Here is an 18,337-nt window from a genome sequence, read left to right as displayed (position 1 = left end):
TGCAGTTAGTTTGATTTGCCTCAGTTTATCTATTGTAGAGGCCATTCTCTGTGAAAGTGGCAATGTGGAGTTCCTTTTTTGTTGGAATTTCGATCGAGAGCATCTTGAAGTTTTTTTTTAATTGAAGAGATGTCTCTTGCTTTGTATAATATTGCGAGGTCGTCTACGAAGAGCATCACTTTAATTCCATGGGGTAGGTTCAATCCTAGGTCATTGATGGCTAGAGTGAATAAAGTTGTACTTAGTACACACCCTTGTGGCACTCCACTCACTTGCTCACATGGTCTTGAAAACGATTTTGCAATTCGGATCTGAAAGGAGCGACGTGTTAAAAAACTTTGGATAAATGTAGGAAGATTACCTCGGAGTCCTAGTGAATATAGTTTATTCAAAATGGTGAATTTATTTGTTTTTTCGAAGGCTTTGTGCATATCAAAATAGACAGCAACAGCTTGCTCCTCTTGAACAAAGGCATACTGTAATTCAGTTTCCATTTGAACCAGGTGATCCATAGTTGATCTCCCTTTGCGAAATCCACATTGAAAGTTTTGGACGGTACTTTTCTATGAACCATGTGAGCCTCTTATTTACCATTCGCTCCATTATCTTACATAAGCAACTGGTTAGAATTATTGTTCTGTAGCTTGATGGATGACGTTTATCTTGTCCTGTTTTCAGAATAGGAATCACTATAGATTGATTCCAGTCCATAGGATAATTTCCAGTGGTCCAGATATAATTATAAAAATCCAAGAGCCAGTTTAGTGTGGTTTTAGGTAGGTGTTGTAACATGGCATAGTGTATATTGTCAGGACCAGGTGAAGATCCTTTAACGCCTTGTAGTATTGATTGCAGCTCCCAAATTGAAAATGGGGTGTTGTAATCTTGGTATTCTACAGTGGTGGAGAAGTCTAAATGCCGAAAAACATTGATAGGAGAGGCATCATTGTATACTTTAGGATAATATCCCGCGAATATATTACTTATTAAATCTGGATCGTCGCACAATTTCCCTTCACTAGCTAGAGTATATCTGCAAGCTGCTCTAGTTCCTTTTATTTTCCTTATTTTATCCCATACGACTTTGAATGGTGTAGAAGAGTTAATGGACTCGATAAATGATTTCCAAGATTCCTTTTTTCTTTCATTTCTAATTCTTCTACATATAGCCTTTTGTTTTTTATATTCAACTAGATTCTCCATAATCATATTTTTTTAAAATTTCTTTAAAGCCTTTCTTAGAAGTTGTATAGCTTTACCTTTACCTTTACCTCGCCCTTGAGAAGTACATGTTTTAATCTGGGATAAATAAAAATTTAATTTCTCTTTAAGTTTTTCAAATTGAATTTTGATATCCCCAGGTATGTCCATTTTTATTTTAGAGGTGAATGATATGAATGAAAAAAGAAACTACAAGATAAGTGAAGAGAGAGGACGAGAAAAACAAAATTAATTAATGGCGGAATGGAGTACCTTACAAAAAAACTGTTTTTTCTATAAAAAATAACTTAAAAAAAAAAAGATGAAATAAAATGTACAATAACAAAATTCGACAACCGGAGGACCATGAGGAAAAAAATAAATAAGAAAAATATCCGGCCCGGAGGACCAACATGTTACGGCGGGTAGGGGTTCAAAAGGAACCTTTACTAGCCCAACCGTGAAAAGAAAAAATAGCCGAATTTTGTTATTTTTGTATTTTTAAATAAGTAAACATTATAAGAAGGAACACAAAATATACAAACTAGAGAGAAAAAAAAAGAAACCTTAACACTATTACAAAACTAAATTAATTGAACAAAAGAGAAAAAAAAAGTCCTACATCACCGGTGATTGGTGGGGCCCCGGTTGTGGTTGTTCTGAGTGGATATTCTTGTATAAGTAGGTCGACAAAAGGGACGTACGTCCGCTTGCCTTGTCCTCTTGGTGAATGAGTCAAAGAAGTCCGCCCGCCATGGCTAAGATGGCCAGAATGCTGGCAACTATGAGTGCGTAGTGAGGAGAAAATGGAGAAGATATGTGTGTACAGTGAGACGATAAGAAGTTGTCTGTCTATTTTTCAGTACAAAAACAAAAGAAAAACATATGCCTTTTTAAACAATAAAAATATATGTTATACAGTCGATTTTCATTTCGTTGAACGATGTGTTGGCCACAACAGCGTGATACAGTGAGGTGCTTTCAATTTCCTTTTTAATCGTATTTTTAATTTTATACAGTATGAAAAGTTTTATATATTTTTATTGATATTTACAACTGTATTTACATAAAAATATATCTAGTAAATTTGATGTTAGATCATAATGGAGTGATGGAGTGATTCAGGCATGTAGAGAAACTATCCATTGGTAGCACTGTAATTATCTTTCTATAGTAGAAGGTTCGAGGCCATTTTCTTTTCACGCACCTCGGAGAATTGTCAAGCATGGAAGAGGAAGCAAGGCTAGAAACTAGTGGGTTTGAGTGGTTATGGATTTATAATGGAAGGATTGATATCTGATTCGGGCTGGGTCGGTTACATATGGAACATTAAGATAAAATGGATGATTTTATTTGTGACAAAATAAGAAGCATTGAGGATTTTATAAAGAATTTTGGATTGTAAGGATTGGAAACAAAAGGAAGTCAAAGGTTTAGTGGAGCCCCAATACTCAACTCCATATGTCCAGATTGGCCTTATTATAATCATGTAGAACAGTCTTTTGTAATGATTGGAAGTTTAGATTGTTTGTCTAGTAAGTGCTGTAATATGGAATCGACATGCAGTTTTCTTTATTTATAGTCTTGTGTGAGGATTCCAGGTGAGCCGTTTGTCTAGATGCAGTCCAAGATAGCGGATCTGTTCAACAGTTGTAGAGCAGTATTACAGAAGGATACTTAAGGCAGTCAGTAGGTTTACGACGAACGGTAAAGGTGATTTGACCAAGGACACTATCTTGAGGAACACCAGCGGACTGAGAGAAGAGAGATGAATAGAAACATTTTGGTTTACTTTGAATAATCTATCAGTGAGAAAGGAACAGATGATGAGAAAGTTTGTAGGAGGTAGAAATTTATGGAGTTTGGATTGAGATATTGGAGTGAGATGTTTGGAATCCAACTGGTGATCTGGGATTATATGATTGAAATCAAGGATGGGACATAGGCATTTCAAAATGATTTTTTCGAGGATTTTGCCCATAATAGGTAATAAAAGGATAGGACAGTTTAACTGTATTTTAGTGATGAATATGAAATAAAAAAAAAAGATAGAAGTGGGTCAGACGGTATGGGTTCTGAGGACTGGAGGGACAGTTCAAGAGGCAGTTGTTACCTCTCTGATGTCTGTGGCTACTGCGGAGGGTGGTGAAAAGGACTTTGTAATGGCTAGATGCAGATGGGGTAGTTTTAGGAAAGACTGTCTCCATTGAAGATGTTTTTCCTAGTCCACCTAAAGCCCAAGGTAGCATCACGGAGGCAGGCGGCGGACAACAAGACATTATCCTATCCGTGGACTCTCTTTTAAGGGTGAAAGAGGACTCGGAACCTTTATCGCAAGGAAGCATCCCAGGGAGGCTAATAATAACACACTGAGGGGAATAATTAGGAATGTGATAGGTCCTAAAAATGGAGAGGATGAAAAATCTAAAATAAAGGAAAACATTGCGAAATGGTCTGCTACTTTCAAAAGCCTCTCAATCACTCACTCACTGTTGGACGCTACAGTCCTTGTAGGACCTGGGCCTCTGCCACCATTCTTTCCCATGCCGGGAATCCAATGGACTCTTCCAATTTTCAATTCCAATCCCTCTCAAATCATCTTCCAAATCATCCAGCCACCGACGCCTGGGTCTGCTCCTTTTCCTTTTTCTTCCTGGTGCACCATTTAGCATCCTTTTAGGTAGCCTGCAGGGCTCCATCCTTTCTACATGTCCTAACCATCTTAGCCTGCTCTTCTTAATAGCACAGAGGATATCAGTCTCTCCATACAATTCCTTTATTTCGTCATTGCTTCTGATTCTCCACCTGTGCTCCTCTTTGATTCTCCAACGGCTCCAAAGATCTTTCTCAGGACTCTTCTCTCCCAAACCAGTAGAGCTCTTCTATTTTCCTTGGTTAGAGTCCATGTGTCACTGCCGTACATTACCACTGGCCTAATTATTGTTTTGTACAACAAAAGCTCTGCTTTCCTGGAAAGACTTTTCAAAAGCCTATATGAGCAAAATACCATAAATACTGCGGATTTTGACGAGGCCGTAGGCAAGTTTCTAGTATTTCTAAAGACGATCAATGCGGAACTGCCAGGCCCCCAGCACCCAGCCGTCAAATTTTACAAAATGAGGAAGAAAAATAAATCTAATATGGCGGACAAAGGTGCTGGAAAAGTATCAAATCCGCAGAGGGCCAATAAAGCAGACCGGAGTCATTGGCAAGAACAATATCAGTACGACATTGCACAATACAACTTTTACAATGAAAGAAAAAAAGTAGTGCAAAATATCATGAATGCCGATGCTCCTAAGCAATGTCCCTTAAAGGTGGCTGAAATTGAGAGGCATTATAAGACCCTTTTTGAAAGCGAAAATCTCCATAAGCGTGTGAAGTATGAAGAACAGGCCCCGATGCCAAATTAGATCTCAGTAGAAACTGAATCAGTAAAGAAAGCTATTAAATCTACCTCTTTAGATACATCGCCGGGGCTGGATGGTGTTTTAATCCGCATGCTTAAGTTCTTTGATATAACCCATGTAATTAAGAGAATTATGGAGATAATGCTGAAGGTGCCCTATGTGCCAGAACCACTTAGGTGGGGCCGCACGATTTTGATATATAAAGGCAAAGAAGATGCAAATAATATATCATCCTGGAGGCCGAATACGATATATTCGATCGTGCACCGAATTATTGAGAAGGTGCTTGACTGTGAACTTAGGAAACAGGTCACCTTTCACAGAAATCAAAGGGCCTTCCGGAAACGCACATCAACGTGAGAATTATCGATGCGATTATGAAGGATGCCAAAAGTAAGAAAAGTAATTGCGCAGTGGTATTTCTCGACATTATTGGTGCTTTTGACAATGTTGGCAATGATCATATGTCATATTATTGAGCTCACTGAAGGCGAGGGGTGTGTCACCGGATCTTGAAAATGTGATTTCAGCTCTCCTTACTATAAACAACATCAAAATAAATGTAGGTGCGCACTCAACAAGCCAAATCAGAGTAAAGCGTGGAGTACCTCAAGGCGGCCCCTTGTCGTCTTCGCTATTCAACCTGGCCATAGACCATCTATACCGTGACCTGTGTGAGCAAACTTTTGTAAGTAAGTAAGGATATAAGCTCAATAGTGACCAAGGTTATGTGGTCCTCACAGGGTTCGCGGATGACCAGGCGGTTTCAGCTTGCGTCAGAGTTGCTGCGGAAAGAGTCATTGATAGCGTACAGAGGACGTTCAAAGAAATCGGTTTGGCATTGAATCCTCAAAAGAGTGTGGGCATCGTCATAAATAAAGGAGAAATGTAATCGATGAAGCTCTCCCTCGAGAACGGAGATAGCATCCAAACAATGAAAGAAGGCGACACTATTAAATATTTAGGATGCACATTCTTGGGAGAGCTACAGTTCAACGAAGATTTGGTGACAAAATTGAATAAGAATCTGGATAAGCTCGTCACCTCGTGCTTGCTTAAGCCCGAGCAGGTCAACATTGTCAACCAATATGTGTTCCCGGGTCTTACATACCCTCTCCAAACTGTTCCCCTCACAAAGTTGCGTTCTGAAATCCTAGATGGCATCGACACAATGATTCGCAGAAGTGTTTAAGCCATTATAGGGCTCCCTGCGAACACCTCCATGGCGATGTTGTATGCTCCGAGGAGGTACCGAGGTCTAGGCTTGATCCGCTGCCAATGGGAGGCTCCCCTACAACACTGGTACATTGCTCAGCAGCTGTCAAATGTACCCGATCCTCTGTTTTAGTCCACCTTTGATTGTTCAGCCGAGATTGCTGAAAGTGCCGATAGATTGGACGTTGATCTGGGGCATTGGAGTGAGAAAGCTCTATGACAGTCGCTATGTGAAAATGCGTTCAAGGAATGGGCCAATTGCAGGTGGCAGGACATTGGAGTACACCTTTTCAAAGAGACCTGAGAGCAAATAAGTTTATATACGATAAACAAATACTTACAGGCTCTGAATGGTCCAATACCCTGAAATTGAATATAAATTATGCACCCCAGGAGTCAAGTACGAGTTAATGAAAGAGATTTTGCCTGCTTTGACGAGGTCTACTGTGTAGATATGGATGGATCCACAAGATATGCGGATATTGTTGTTTTTCCTAAGAAGGGGAAGTTGGCAATCATTCTGGATCGCACCATTTTGATATGAAAATAATGATCTTGACCAGGCAAATAAAGTAGATAGGGAAAAGAAGGAAATCTATGATAAATGCATCCTTTTCCTCAAGGAGAAGTTCTGTGAGGGCTTCGGAGAACCAGACTTCAACGTGAGAGGCCTCTGGTTCGGAGCCCGAGGAACGATTCCCAGTATGACTAGGAGCTTCATGGAGGAACTCGTTCCTCTGGTTCTGAGCCCGAGGAACGATTCCCAGTATGACTAGGAGCTTCATGGAGGAACTCGTTCCTCTGGTTCTGAGCCCGAGGAACTATTCCCAGTATGACTAGGAGCTTCATGGAGGAACTCGGGGTCGATATCAAGGACGTGGCTAGGATAACAGAGAATATAATACTCAACTCCCAGGGAATAGAATTTGTCGATCAAATGAAATAAAAATTGTGAAATAGAAGGGAAAGAAAAAAAGGAATAAATTGAAAAACTTGTATCTAGTGTGTAATTTATATATGTCCGATCACGGATTGATCAGTATGCTGTATAATGTAGCAACCTGATGTATTTGGGAAGCATGAATGAATAAAGCATTTCTTTCTCTGTGTGTGTATATATACATATATAAATAAATGTTTGATAGGGGAGTTATTGTTGTTTATTGTGATGAAGAACGATCTGTTGCTGAGGTAGGATTATGTACAACTTTGTATTCACAAGGTAGTGAATGATGTAGGGTGGGATATTGTAGCTCATGAGTTTATAGATGAGATTCATGTGCCAGGCATTGCTAAATGCCTTTTTGATGTCAAGGAAAAGTATATCTGTGTGCTTCTTTTTGCTAAATCCTTTTGAAACATGGTCTGTAAGTATTACTAGCTGTGCTACAGTTGAGTCTTAAACTCTGAACCCAAACTGGTCGTTAGGTACAATGTTATGACGGCATAAATGTTTTATTAATGTAGACAGTATATTTAATAGGTTAATTGGTTGTTTATTACTAATTTCTTCAGGATCCTTTTTGGGTTTGAGAATTGGAATGATTTTGACTATTTTCCAGGGGGGAGGGAAGTATCGTTAACAGAGAATACAGTTTTAAACTTTTATCAAGAAAATGATTTTGTACTTAAATTTTTAATTACAGTGGTAGGTATGGAATCTTGGCTGGGGGATTTCTTGGTTTGAAGTAATATAGGGTGTTTTTTTAAGCCCGATAGAACTTGAAATTGTAAAAAATAACACAAAAAATTAAATTGTAATCAAAATTTTTTTTTTATTCGAAAGATCAATACGTGACATTAACATTTGAAAATGATTTCGGGCATATGGGCACCGCGGCTGTTCTTGACGAAGCGCATTCTGTAAAATTGTGTTCAGCGATGAGGCGCATTTTTGGCTTAACGGGTTTGTTAATAAGCAAAATTGCCGCATATGGTCGTGCGATTTGACACCTCTCGATTATTTCCTGTGGGGCTACGTGAAGTCACTGGTTTGTAGCATTGTTCGTGTTATTCGTGACATACGGCCAGCAGTGCTCGAAAAAGTGGCCCAAAATTGGACGTCCAGAATGCGCTTCGTCAAGAACAGCCGCGGTGCCCATATGCCCGAAATCATTTTCAAATGTTAATGTCACGTATTGATCTTTCGAATAAAAAAAAAATTTTGATTACAATTTAATTTTTTGTGTTATTTTTTACAATTTCAAGTTCTATCGGGCTTAAAAAAACACCCTATATAATTATTTTAGCTATTTCGTTTGGTGATACGAATGGGAATGTAGTTGTTACTGGTTTCTTAAGAAATTTCTTTACCAGACTATGAACTTAACAACAAAATTAACAAATTAAATTAACATTCTTGGTTTTTTGAGCCTATATCTGCAGAAATAGAAGATGCCGAACTAAGATATCACACAAGTGATTCTGTCTTTTCTTTATCTGAGTAACAGTACCTATCCCCAAATTTAATTGATGGTATGGCTTGAGAGTGGTTAGTGAGTGTTTAGTGCACTCGCCATGAACATTTATCCCCCGGACGAAATTAATTGAGTATTTGGGACCACTTTTTACTACTACAATTAGTAAGTTGGTTTTCCAGATAATTTACTTTCCTGACTTTATTTTAATTGATAAGAAGATTTTGAGGTGGGGTTGTATTCCAATTGGTGCTTGGCAGTGGTTTGCGGTATAGTTGTAGACATGGTGTTTTTGATAATTGTGTTTAATCGTTTAACATTTTCATCGATACATTGGTAGTTGGTAGTCTTAAATATAGAGTTGATATCCAATTTTTCATCAATGATGTTCATAAATACTTTCCAATTCGCCTTTTTAAACATGAATTTCTGAGACAGATTTATCATAGTTATATTTTTTTCAATACAAAAAATCATTGAGTTGTGGTCCAAGTTCAGGCTTGGTATCAGAATGAAACAAGAAAGATATTTACATTTTGGGTGAGGGCTAAATTTATAATACTTGGTTTGTAGCTGATCTGAGATGGAATAGCTGTAGGTTCACTAGGGTTAAGCAATATTATACTTAGCTAGAAAATTTAATAATATTTTTCCATTTTTATTGTTGTTATGGCAGTTATGTTTATTGTTTGTAGAATTCAGATCACTGAAAACTTGTGTTCTGTTGCCTGTTTTAAAAACTATTTTAAGATCGGAGAAAATTAATTTTTTAGTTGGTTTATAAGTTGCTGTTACAGTAATTGTTTTATGCTTTATTTGAAATATTATCCAATTAGTTTTGTAATTTTTTGCTATTTATCTGTCCATTTTATAATTTCATCCTCCTGAAAGGGTTGTTGAAAAAAAAAGTTGCTTTAATGAAGTTTTCATTTATCATTATTGCTGTCACTTAACTAACAAAAATTAAATGTACAATGTACATTACAAATGTTTTTTTTGTAGGGCTAATTTTGAAAAATATGGGGTGAGTTACTCACAACCCAAAAATGGTATCTTAGACCTTTAGATAAAGGACAGATTGAAATTTATTTCAAAATATTTTCCAAAATGCGTTGAGCTAAAACAATTCAAACTAGGTCACACCCAGGCCTTCTACATTTTCTTAGAAAATCGACTATTTTGATCATTTATTTCCATTTTGTATTAGTTTCTTTCAAATCATTGAAGTGACTAAATGTGTCCTGCGCTTAATTAAAGACTTGCAAAATCCATCCCAGTTTTTGATGCCATTTTTTGGAACTGTTGATCTATAAAAGATTAGATCAGCTAATCCTATGGCAGAGTACAATAGACTACTTTTCCACAAAAGAGGGATTTAAATTGTCTAATGATGATGAATTCAAGAAAAAAGGAAGCAGAAACAGTGGACATACCTGAAGGACTAGGTCTTTGTAATTCTGATTTCATCTCAATAGATAAATTTATCTTTGGGTGATCAGTGTGTTGACCTATATTCAATGTCCAGAAGAGCTTGATTCGAAGAAACTGAGAGCTTGGCGTTAAAAGAAAAGGTAACATTTGCTGAAGGTATAACTTCCATCCAAAAAATCAAATGTTACTTCATAGATCGGGACACCACTGAAAGTCTTAAAGTGGGAGAAAATATTCTCAAATTCTTTTAGAATAACATCAACAAATTTTCAAATAACTAACTTCAGACAGTTTTGTTAACACTTTGGTTTTTTACTTAAAAATTTCTTCAATTAGTTTTTTTTATTTGAATTTTTATTGAGACTCAATTTTATTAATGGCTGGATTAAATTTTTTAACTTTTATTTTGGGAAATTTCTTCAAGTTTTCTTAATATTTTATCTATACAAATATAAAATATTATATTCGTATAGATAGAAAGGAAAGGAATACCTTTTTGTGCACATTATATGATTAAAATCCTATTTGATGTAAACATATATGAATTTGTTCACAATAAAATAATTTTCAGAAGCACTGAAGTTATAGTATGTATATAAATGGTTGAACATATAACTTAGAATATGAAGAAGATGGTCAAGGTTGCGGTTGAAAATTTAGGTATTTAAATCCTGACTTTTTCAATGAGGATGAGACCTTGTACAGTGATATACCAAATTCTTTCAAAACTGTAATATCAATGTACAAGTATTTTAGAAACAATTTTAAACTCAATGATATATAAAGCGCTTCTTATAAATTGAGTTAAGCCAAAAAGTTACTGTAACATCCCAGGCCTATACATACTTTATAAAAAATTTCTTTTTTTTTTTGTACAATCTTTTATTTTTTAAGAAAACTGTTCTCACACTCAGACCATTTTGTGAGACTTGGTCATTTGAACTGAGTGGACTATAAAATATGTATTACTGTTGAAATCTAAGATTCAAAATTTTTTGCGATTGCAATACTTTTCCTTCTATAATTTGTATACATAAGTAAATGAAATTTAAAATAGCATTTTTTAAATTCACTTCTGATGCTCTGATGAATATCAACCACTAACTCTTTTGGTTGGAAAAAAAATTTATCAAATAGCCCAGTGTTTTGTTTTGAAACTTAAATTTGATATGTTTGTTACTTTATAAATTATGTAACAATTTTTATCTTGTTTATAAAGTATTATGAATTGGCGTGGAGTATGAGTGTTAGATTTTTTTTTTCTTATAATATTCTTTCGTAATCAGAAAAAGAACTTGGCGACTAAAAGGTTAGTTCTCCATATCTGGTTGGAGCTCGAATGTTTTTTTTCTGCCTAATCGGCTTTTCTCAGTGTGCCCCATTCATCTCCATTTTCTTTCTTTCCTTTTTTGTTCATCAATTGATATTTTTATTTTTTACACCTTTGAGCGAACTCTTAATGAGTTGTTGTAGTTACAGGTTTTTATTGACCCAAAGATGGATTTAAGCTTTCTTTTGTTCATTCTTTTATATATTTTTTCGATTTAGCTCCAGTGGTTTTAAACCCATGAGTTTCTCTACAAAGAATAGTTATTAATCTTACTGAAGTAAGTAAAAACAAGTTTGTAATGAATTATTTTTAGATTTGAATTATTTTGCTTTGTTGTGAACTATCATGATTGTTATAATTTTGTAAGCTCCTGTTTTACCTACAATTAAATTGTCACTTAAGCTGAAAAATATATTAATTGTCTTGTCAAACTTAATGTTGTGTAATTTTTAAGGATGTATATCATATTTGCCTTTAGTACATGCTTTGTTGTATAATGTACTATTAAAATATAACTAATTTGAATATTAATTTTGTTTTACAGTAACTTCTGTTGGAGAAAGGTTAGAAGCAATCAATTTTCAGAATATAAAACCACGGCGTCTTTTAAAGGGTCATCAAGCTAAAGTTCTTTGTTCAGATTGGGCACCTGATAAACGTCATATTGTATCCTCTTCTCAGGTATCATTTTAAGATAAATATATTTAAAAAAAATTGTTTTCTCTAATATTTAATGATAATAATAAAAGTAAATATTCCAGTACACAGAGATTTTACACAAATGTGGTCTAAAATTGCTCCAGTTTCTTAGTTTTATATTAGAATACTGAATGAAAATGTATAAATATTTTCAAGTTGTCTTTTTTTTACTTTTCATATTGTTATATAAATGTTATCAATTTATATTAAAGAATTTTGTTAATCTACTTTTAGTATGTGTGTATGAATTATTATTTTTGTAAATTTTGGACCATAGTTGTGTTTTCAGGTGTACTTTGATGGTCCATCTTGTATATCCTTAAATAAGTGTAAAACTATAGTTTGGGGAAAGTTTTGCAAATCTATCATTAGGCCGTCAATGTTAAATATGAAACTCAAATGATGAAGTCAGTAATAAAAAGTATTTATTTAATTATTGAACTCTACTTGTATTTTAAGAAGTACCATTTAAATCTTCTTAAAAATGAATAAATAGGCAGATAAAGAGTATCTGAGTCCTTTCATTGTGGTATTGGATCTGTAGTCATTCATTTAGTAATTTAACTTTTCACTGAAGGTACCTTTTTGGACCATTAGGTATGGCTTTTTTTCTTTGTGTGTTAATTAACATTGCTGATTAAAAAGTTATTTTAAGTATTTAAATTTAAATTCATTTTAATGAATAAAATGATTCATTAGTATATCCTTTTTTTGAAAAAAGGGGATTAAATTGGATGAGTTGTTTTTGAGCTGTTCCCAATGACCTTTTTGGTGCTTTTGAGAATGGTTTCGTAAAAATGTTTTATTTTTACACAATTTCCATGAAAAGTTATTGTTATTTTTGCTTGAAATTGTTATCAATGTTAGGCACAAAAAAAGTCTCTATTTGAACCAAGAAACATGTTCATATGACCAATTGTTATTAAATATCCAAAAATAGCCATTTTAAATTATTGTACTTATGATTGTTTATCAATTTTCATTATCCAAAGCACCTTTTTTCTCAAAAAACTAAATGAACCTTTCTAATCAAAAAGAACAAAGAGTTACTCCGCCATCACCTGTTTCGATCTTTTCTCTAAGACTACTGGGCTGTTTGTTTTTTTTAGTTTAGTACAAAAGATACAGGGTAACTGTCGGATCATGGCACAATTGTCCACCATTTTGTTTCAGAATAGTGGATTATTACAGGCTTGAATTTCTATATCTTAATCATCATAGAATCATTATATGTATAAAAAAATGATCAATCCAATTTTAAAGTTACAGTTATTTTACAGTTAAATGTTAACTGTTTAAGACATGTACATGGATGTTAATGTTTATAAATTATTATATAAATAATAAACCATTGTGTAACTGTACTGAGCATTTTTCTGAATAATTCTGTTAAAGTCCTATCTAAATAAGTTTTGACTGTACCAACAATTAATGAATGCTTAATAGTGAGGTAACAGTATTGTAAATTAAAAAATGGTCAGGGAAAAATCAGGAAATTCCCTCAAGTTACTTTAATAGACACCCTGATTAACAATAGTGTAATTGAAAAGTCTAATATTTAAAATAAAAGACACCTCTCATGGAAATTTAAACCTCTAATTAACCATTACAGATTAAATTTTACTGTCAGTACTGTGTTTTATAAATATTCACTGTTTTTTCTTTATTTATCAATACTATCTTCCTTATTTGAATTGTTCTATCTGCAAAATTATATCTGAAGGCCGTGACTTCTTCTGTTCTACCTGTTGTTCTAGCTTATCTGCTTTGTATTAAATGTAATGACTACTTAAATACTTAAAATTTAAGTGGCCAAAAGTCAAAAGTTCAGGAACACAACATAAAAATATATAAAACTTTTTCAAAATGATCACAAATCACTTAAGACAAGGTAACCAAAGAGGGCAGAATACCAGTGTGAGATTCGCTGTTAACCCTATTTTCATAATGTGTTAATAGAAAGTATACATTTTATTAATACACAATGTATACAACCTACTTCTCTATTATTATTATTTATTTTATAATCTATGTTTAAAATATGCTATACAATTTAATCAGCGATTGTTTGAGCCACTATCGTTTCTTTGATTTTAGTTCTGCTATTCCCCTCTACATTAATATTTTATTAAATTGAGATCTGCCATGACTGCATATTAATTATTTTTTTATTATAGTTTTAAGATTTGATTATTTTGCATTCATTTTTATTTATTGATTTATGTTTGTTGGAAAAGATTAATTGTTATATACTTCATAAGGACATAAATTATTTTATTTGGTAGTTTTTTTTTTTTTTTTTTTTTAAGTGAGCATGAATGGTGGATGGGTTTTTTGATCATTATTTAAGTAACATGATTTTATGGAGCTTTTACTAATCATTTAAGTATTTCATGATTGCATTCCTTTGTATTAATAAATAATGCTTGCAATGAGTGAAATAAAGCTATTTTTATTTTTATATGTGTGTTACTCAATTTTTTAATTTGTCATGGTAAAGGGAAAATTGTTGAATCATGTTTATCATTAATATTTGATGAGTATTAATTAAATTTATTTTCCAAACTTTTATATTTTATTTATTTATGTTTGTTAGATTTTATTTCTCCTGTTCTATTACATTTGTTTGCACATTGTGTGTTCAATTTTTACGTGTTTATATTTAAATATATGCTCTATGCTGCAATTGTGCCTCTGTTCTTCCCGATTATTGATTTAAATCTTTTAAAATATTTGTTATTGTTTAATAAATGTTAAGAATGATCTATTTGATCATATAAATATGTTTTTATATTCTGTGTATATTAGTTGAATTAAGTCTTGATTGTCTGGCTGCAGGTATGGTCATGTGATAGTATGGAATGTTGATATTTTTAATACAGAAAGGAATGAACTTTATTGGCAGATTAATAAATTATCACTTTTTTCATCATTTGAAATTGTTACTTTAAATTTGTTAAAGTATTTAAAAGTTTTTAAAAAAATACATCAAGTGTTGGTTGGTAATGATATTTGCTATTGTGTAGTGACTCTCATATATATTAGTTTACAAATATATTTTTTTAAATTGTGCAGATAAGAATAAATTAAAAACACATTAGGAGTTATTACTGCAATAATTAATCAAGTAACTATGTTTTTCTGGTAAAATAGCTAGTAACTTAAGTTTGGACACTTTTTAATTGTTATTAATTAAATTGTGAATTGTGAAGTAATTAGTCTGATTCAATTCTATTAATCTCTAGAAATATTATTGTGTGGGGATGAGAGATACCTATTCCTCTCTTGTATGTTATAATTTGGGAAGTATCGTAAGCATTCATTTAATTAGATTTCTTTAACTTTATTAGGGGTATTCATGATCTTTAGTTTAACATGTTAAAGCGTGTTAAATGGAAAAACTCATGTTAAATGGTAAAAAATTGCCTTCTTTTGCCGTGGTAAAACGAAATAACATGTAACATGGCTGAGAGTCTGTTACTTGGTCTGTTAAATGGAGAATGACGTCACACAATAGACCAGTTGAGCTCGCCACCATTTTTGTTTGTTGTGTCAGGTTAGTTCTTTCGTGTTTGTGCTAGTTATTATTTCATACCTCTGTTATTAAATCACAATGGATAACTTTAATAATACAACAGAGAAAAAAAACAGAAGAGGTATTAGCAGACCGCCTTGTGTTGGATAGGGAGTGATTTGAATTTGAAAAGGAAAGGATTGTGGAGGAGCTGAAGCTTCGTAAAATCAAAATACAAAAAAAAAATTGAATTAAGAAAAATTAAAACTAGAGCTTTTAAAGAAGCCCGATTGAAAAAAATAATTGAACTTAAAAAGATTTATAATTATGTATGTATTCTTACTTATGTATATATTATTATTTATGTATCATTAATGAAATAGAGCAATTATACTTTATAAAAAGTGGAAATCATTGAAGACCTCAGCAGCCAGCCCCTCTCTCCCTCAAATAGATGCAAGTTTTTTATTTTTGTTCATGATTGATTTCATGTCAAATCAACACATTTCATATACCTTTTTACCTCATTATCTCATAATCTAATAAAATTTGACACCATAAAGCTTCCTGGCACCTAAGAGGAACATCCAAGTTGTATTAAATTATGTTCACCAGTTTTGCAATTATAGCTCGACAGTTTTCTAAATTGTTAATGGCTAGTTTTTTAAATACAAATAGCTCCACTCACGATTAAGGTAGAAACATGGGAGGAGTGACATTTTGTAGCTATTTAAGCTAACTTTTACCTGACATGTAACATGCTATATATGCTTGTTAGAAAATTTTTCAAAGAAATTACTGAAAATAAGTGATTTTATTCTTAAATATACATAAGGTTTGAAGATAGGAGGATAATGGGTTCATTAATACAATAAATACTAAAAAAGTGGGTTATAGACATAATAACAACTTTTATTAGATATCATTTTTCTTAGAACATAATAATTTTATTCAAAGATGCACAATAAAATATTGAAAATTAGTAACAACCTAAACTCAAAAACTTTCAATGCAGTTGTCAATTAGCTCATTTTCATTCTCTTCCTCACAAGTTTGAAGATCAATAAGACACTCATAAGCTAAACTTTCACACAAATTCCACTTTTCACTCACTCTAGGCATGTTGTAAGAAATTGAAAATTAAATCAAAACTGAAACTTAAATCAAATTCAAAGTAAACAATAACATGAGGCTCTGGAAGGAAAGGTTATAAACATAAAGGCTTATACAACAAGTTGCTGAGAAAATCCGCTAGGGGCTCTTATGCATTTAACGTTTAACATGACTTCAAATAGGGCTGCTCACAATCCTATAGTTATAACATTTAACTTGGTAAAACATTTTACATTTAACACAACATCATGAATACCCCTATTGTTTTGGTTACTTGAATTAATATAAAATAATGTAATCTAATAAAAATGAAAAACTTAACGCTAATTGTTGGACTTCATTTAAGTAAACAATTTTCTATTCTTATTTAATACTGAATTATATTTTTAATACTTTAATCTATTAAATTTTATACTCACCTTCCCACATTTCATTGGTTCATGTTTTAATCCCCCTTTTTAGGGTACTTTGCAGATCTAAAACCCTGAAACGTTAGCAAGTTTGTATTATCACTTGTTCAAAGTATTTCATCATCTGTGTGTTAGGTTTTTATTATTATTATTTTTTTATCTGTCTTCTTTCAGTTTTCGTATCTGTTGGTCTTAAACATTTTGATTCTTCTATAAAAAGTTGCTTTTAATATGCTAGTCAATTTATTTTTGTTCACTTTTATCTCCTGAAGTTTTTTTTTAAATTTCTTTATGTTTATAATTATATTCCTTATCCATTTTTATTCATGGGTTTGAATATAAACTATAATTTATCTGTTTAAGTAGCCTCCTTTCTTGTTCTTTAATGGATATTGTAAGGTAATCCACTTTGTTTTGTTTTTTTTATATAATTTTATATGAAGTGTGAGCCGATATCTTTTATATTCAATAATTCACTTGAAATTTCAAGTTATTATTGACTAACCTGTTGGTGAAAACATTACTTCCTTTCATTTGTTTGAAAATGAAATTATCTCTAAATAAAGATGTTTTCTTGACATTAAATTTTCATATCATAACCTTTGGGAAGCAGTTGAAGCAAACGTGGTCAGATTATTTATTATTATTTACCTCATTCAAAGAGCCTATTGCCTTATGAAAAGATTATTTTTATACCTGCCTCACAAGCATTGTTCCCTCCAACGGAGTAGAGTTGTTTAACATTTTCAATCTTATGCCTACTGTCAAGAGAATAGTATTGCATTACTCTTGTCTGATGGTGTTATTTATGGATCAAACATTTCAGTAAACTATAATTATATTAATTGGTAATAATTTCAAATTAGTTTACTGTGTTGAATTGAAAAATAAGTTAACAGAAACAGATTTTTTCCCACATATAATACTTTCTGCTGCTGGGTAAAAATTCTGGACCTTAATAAGTATATACCTAGTTGATTTTAACAATATACATCACTGAACCATGGTATCATGACAATTGTTTGGCTCATTAAAAAAAAAAAACAGTATTGTCTGCTCTGACTTCTAGTGATAATATTGGCACTATTGTATGTCTAATTTTAATAAGAATTTGTACTCAACAATTGCTGCATTGAAATTTCCAGTTACTTACAGATTTGAATAAACAAATTGTCATTTATAAAAGAAAGACTGTAAAAGCAGATTGCTCTAGTTTCCATTACCATTTGTTTAGGACTCTAATTAAAAACTGCTGATTTCTTGAATTTCTTTTTTTTTCAAAACTAATTTAATTTTAACTTTATTGCTGTCAAGTTAATTTAAATACGGAACTAAAGAAATTTATAATAAATGCAAGGTAAAATAAAATTGTTTACATCGGGACCTGCCCGTGCTATACTGCAGGTGTCCCGAGTGTAATTTTATGCTTAAATTAAATTTGTGTGGAAAAAGGGGCTAAAATTGTGAGACACTTTCCGCTAATTAACATGCATGTATTTCTTTTAATTTGTCAGATTAATTCCCTGGAGGGGCAGATGATATTAGTGAGTTAGTTTAAATTATTTCTATTTAATAATACAGATCAGAAAAGTGGGGTG

At 32.6% G+C, this 18,337-nt stretch overlaps 1 protein-coding gene across 2 annotated transcripts in view; it reads left to right on the top strand.

The window, feature by feature from the left end:
* Gbeta5 (guanine nucleotide-binding protein subunit beta-5) overlaps nt 1–18,337 on the top strand; it is a 75,915-nt gene that overhangs the window by 11,685 nt on the left and 45,893 nt on the right. For both annotated transcript variants that reach the window (XM_014427931.3, XM_024361404.2), the window contains exon 3: nt 11,548–11,684. In XM_014427931.3, coding sequence (XP_014283417.1) covers nt 11,548–11,684 — 137 coding nt within the window. The remainder of the gene's footprint in view (nt 1–11,547; nt 11,685–18,337) is intronic.

The sequence above is a fragment of the Halyomorpha halys genome, unplaced genomic scaffold, assembly GCF_000696795.3.
Source record: "Halyomorpha halys isolate HHAL.00 unplaced genomic scaffold, Hhal_1.1 Scaffold682.1, whole genome shotgun sequence".
Taxonomy (NCBI): Eukaryota; Metazoa; Arthropoda; class Insecta; order Hemiptera; family Pentatomidae; genus Halyomorpha; species Halyomorpha halys.
This window is presented reverse-complemented; position numbering and strand designations above follow the sequence as displayed.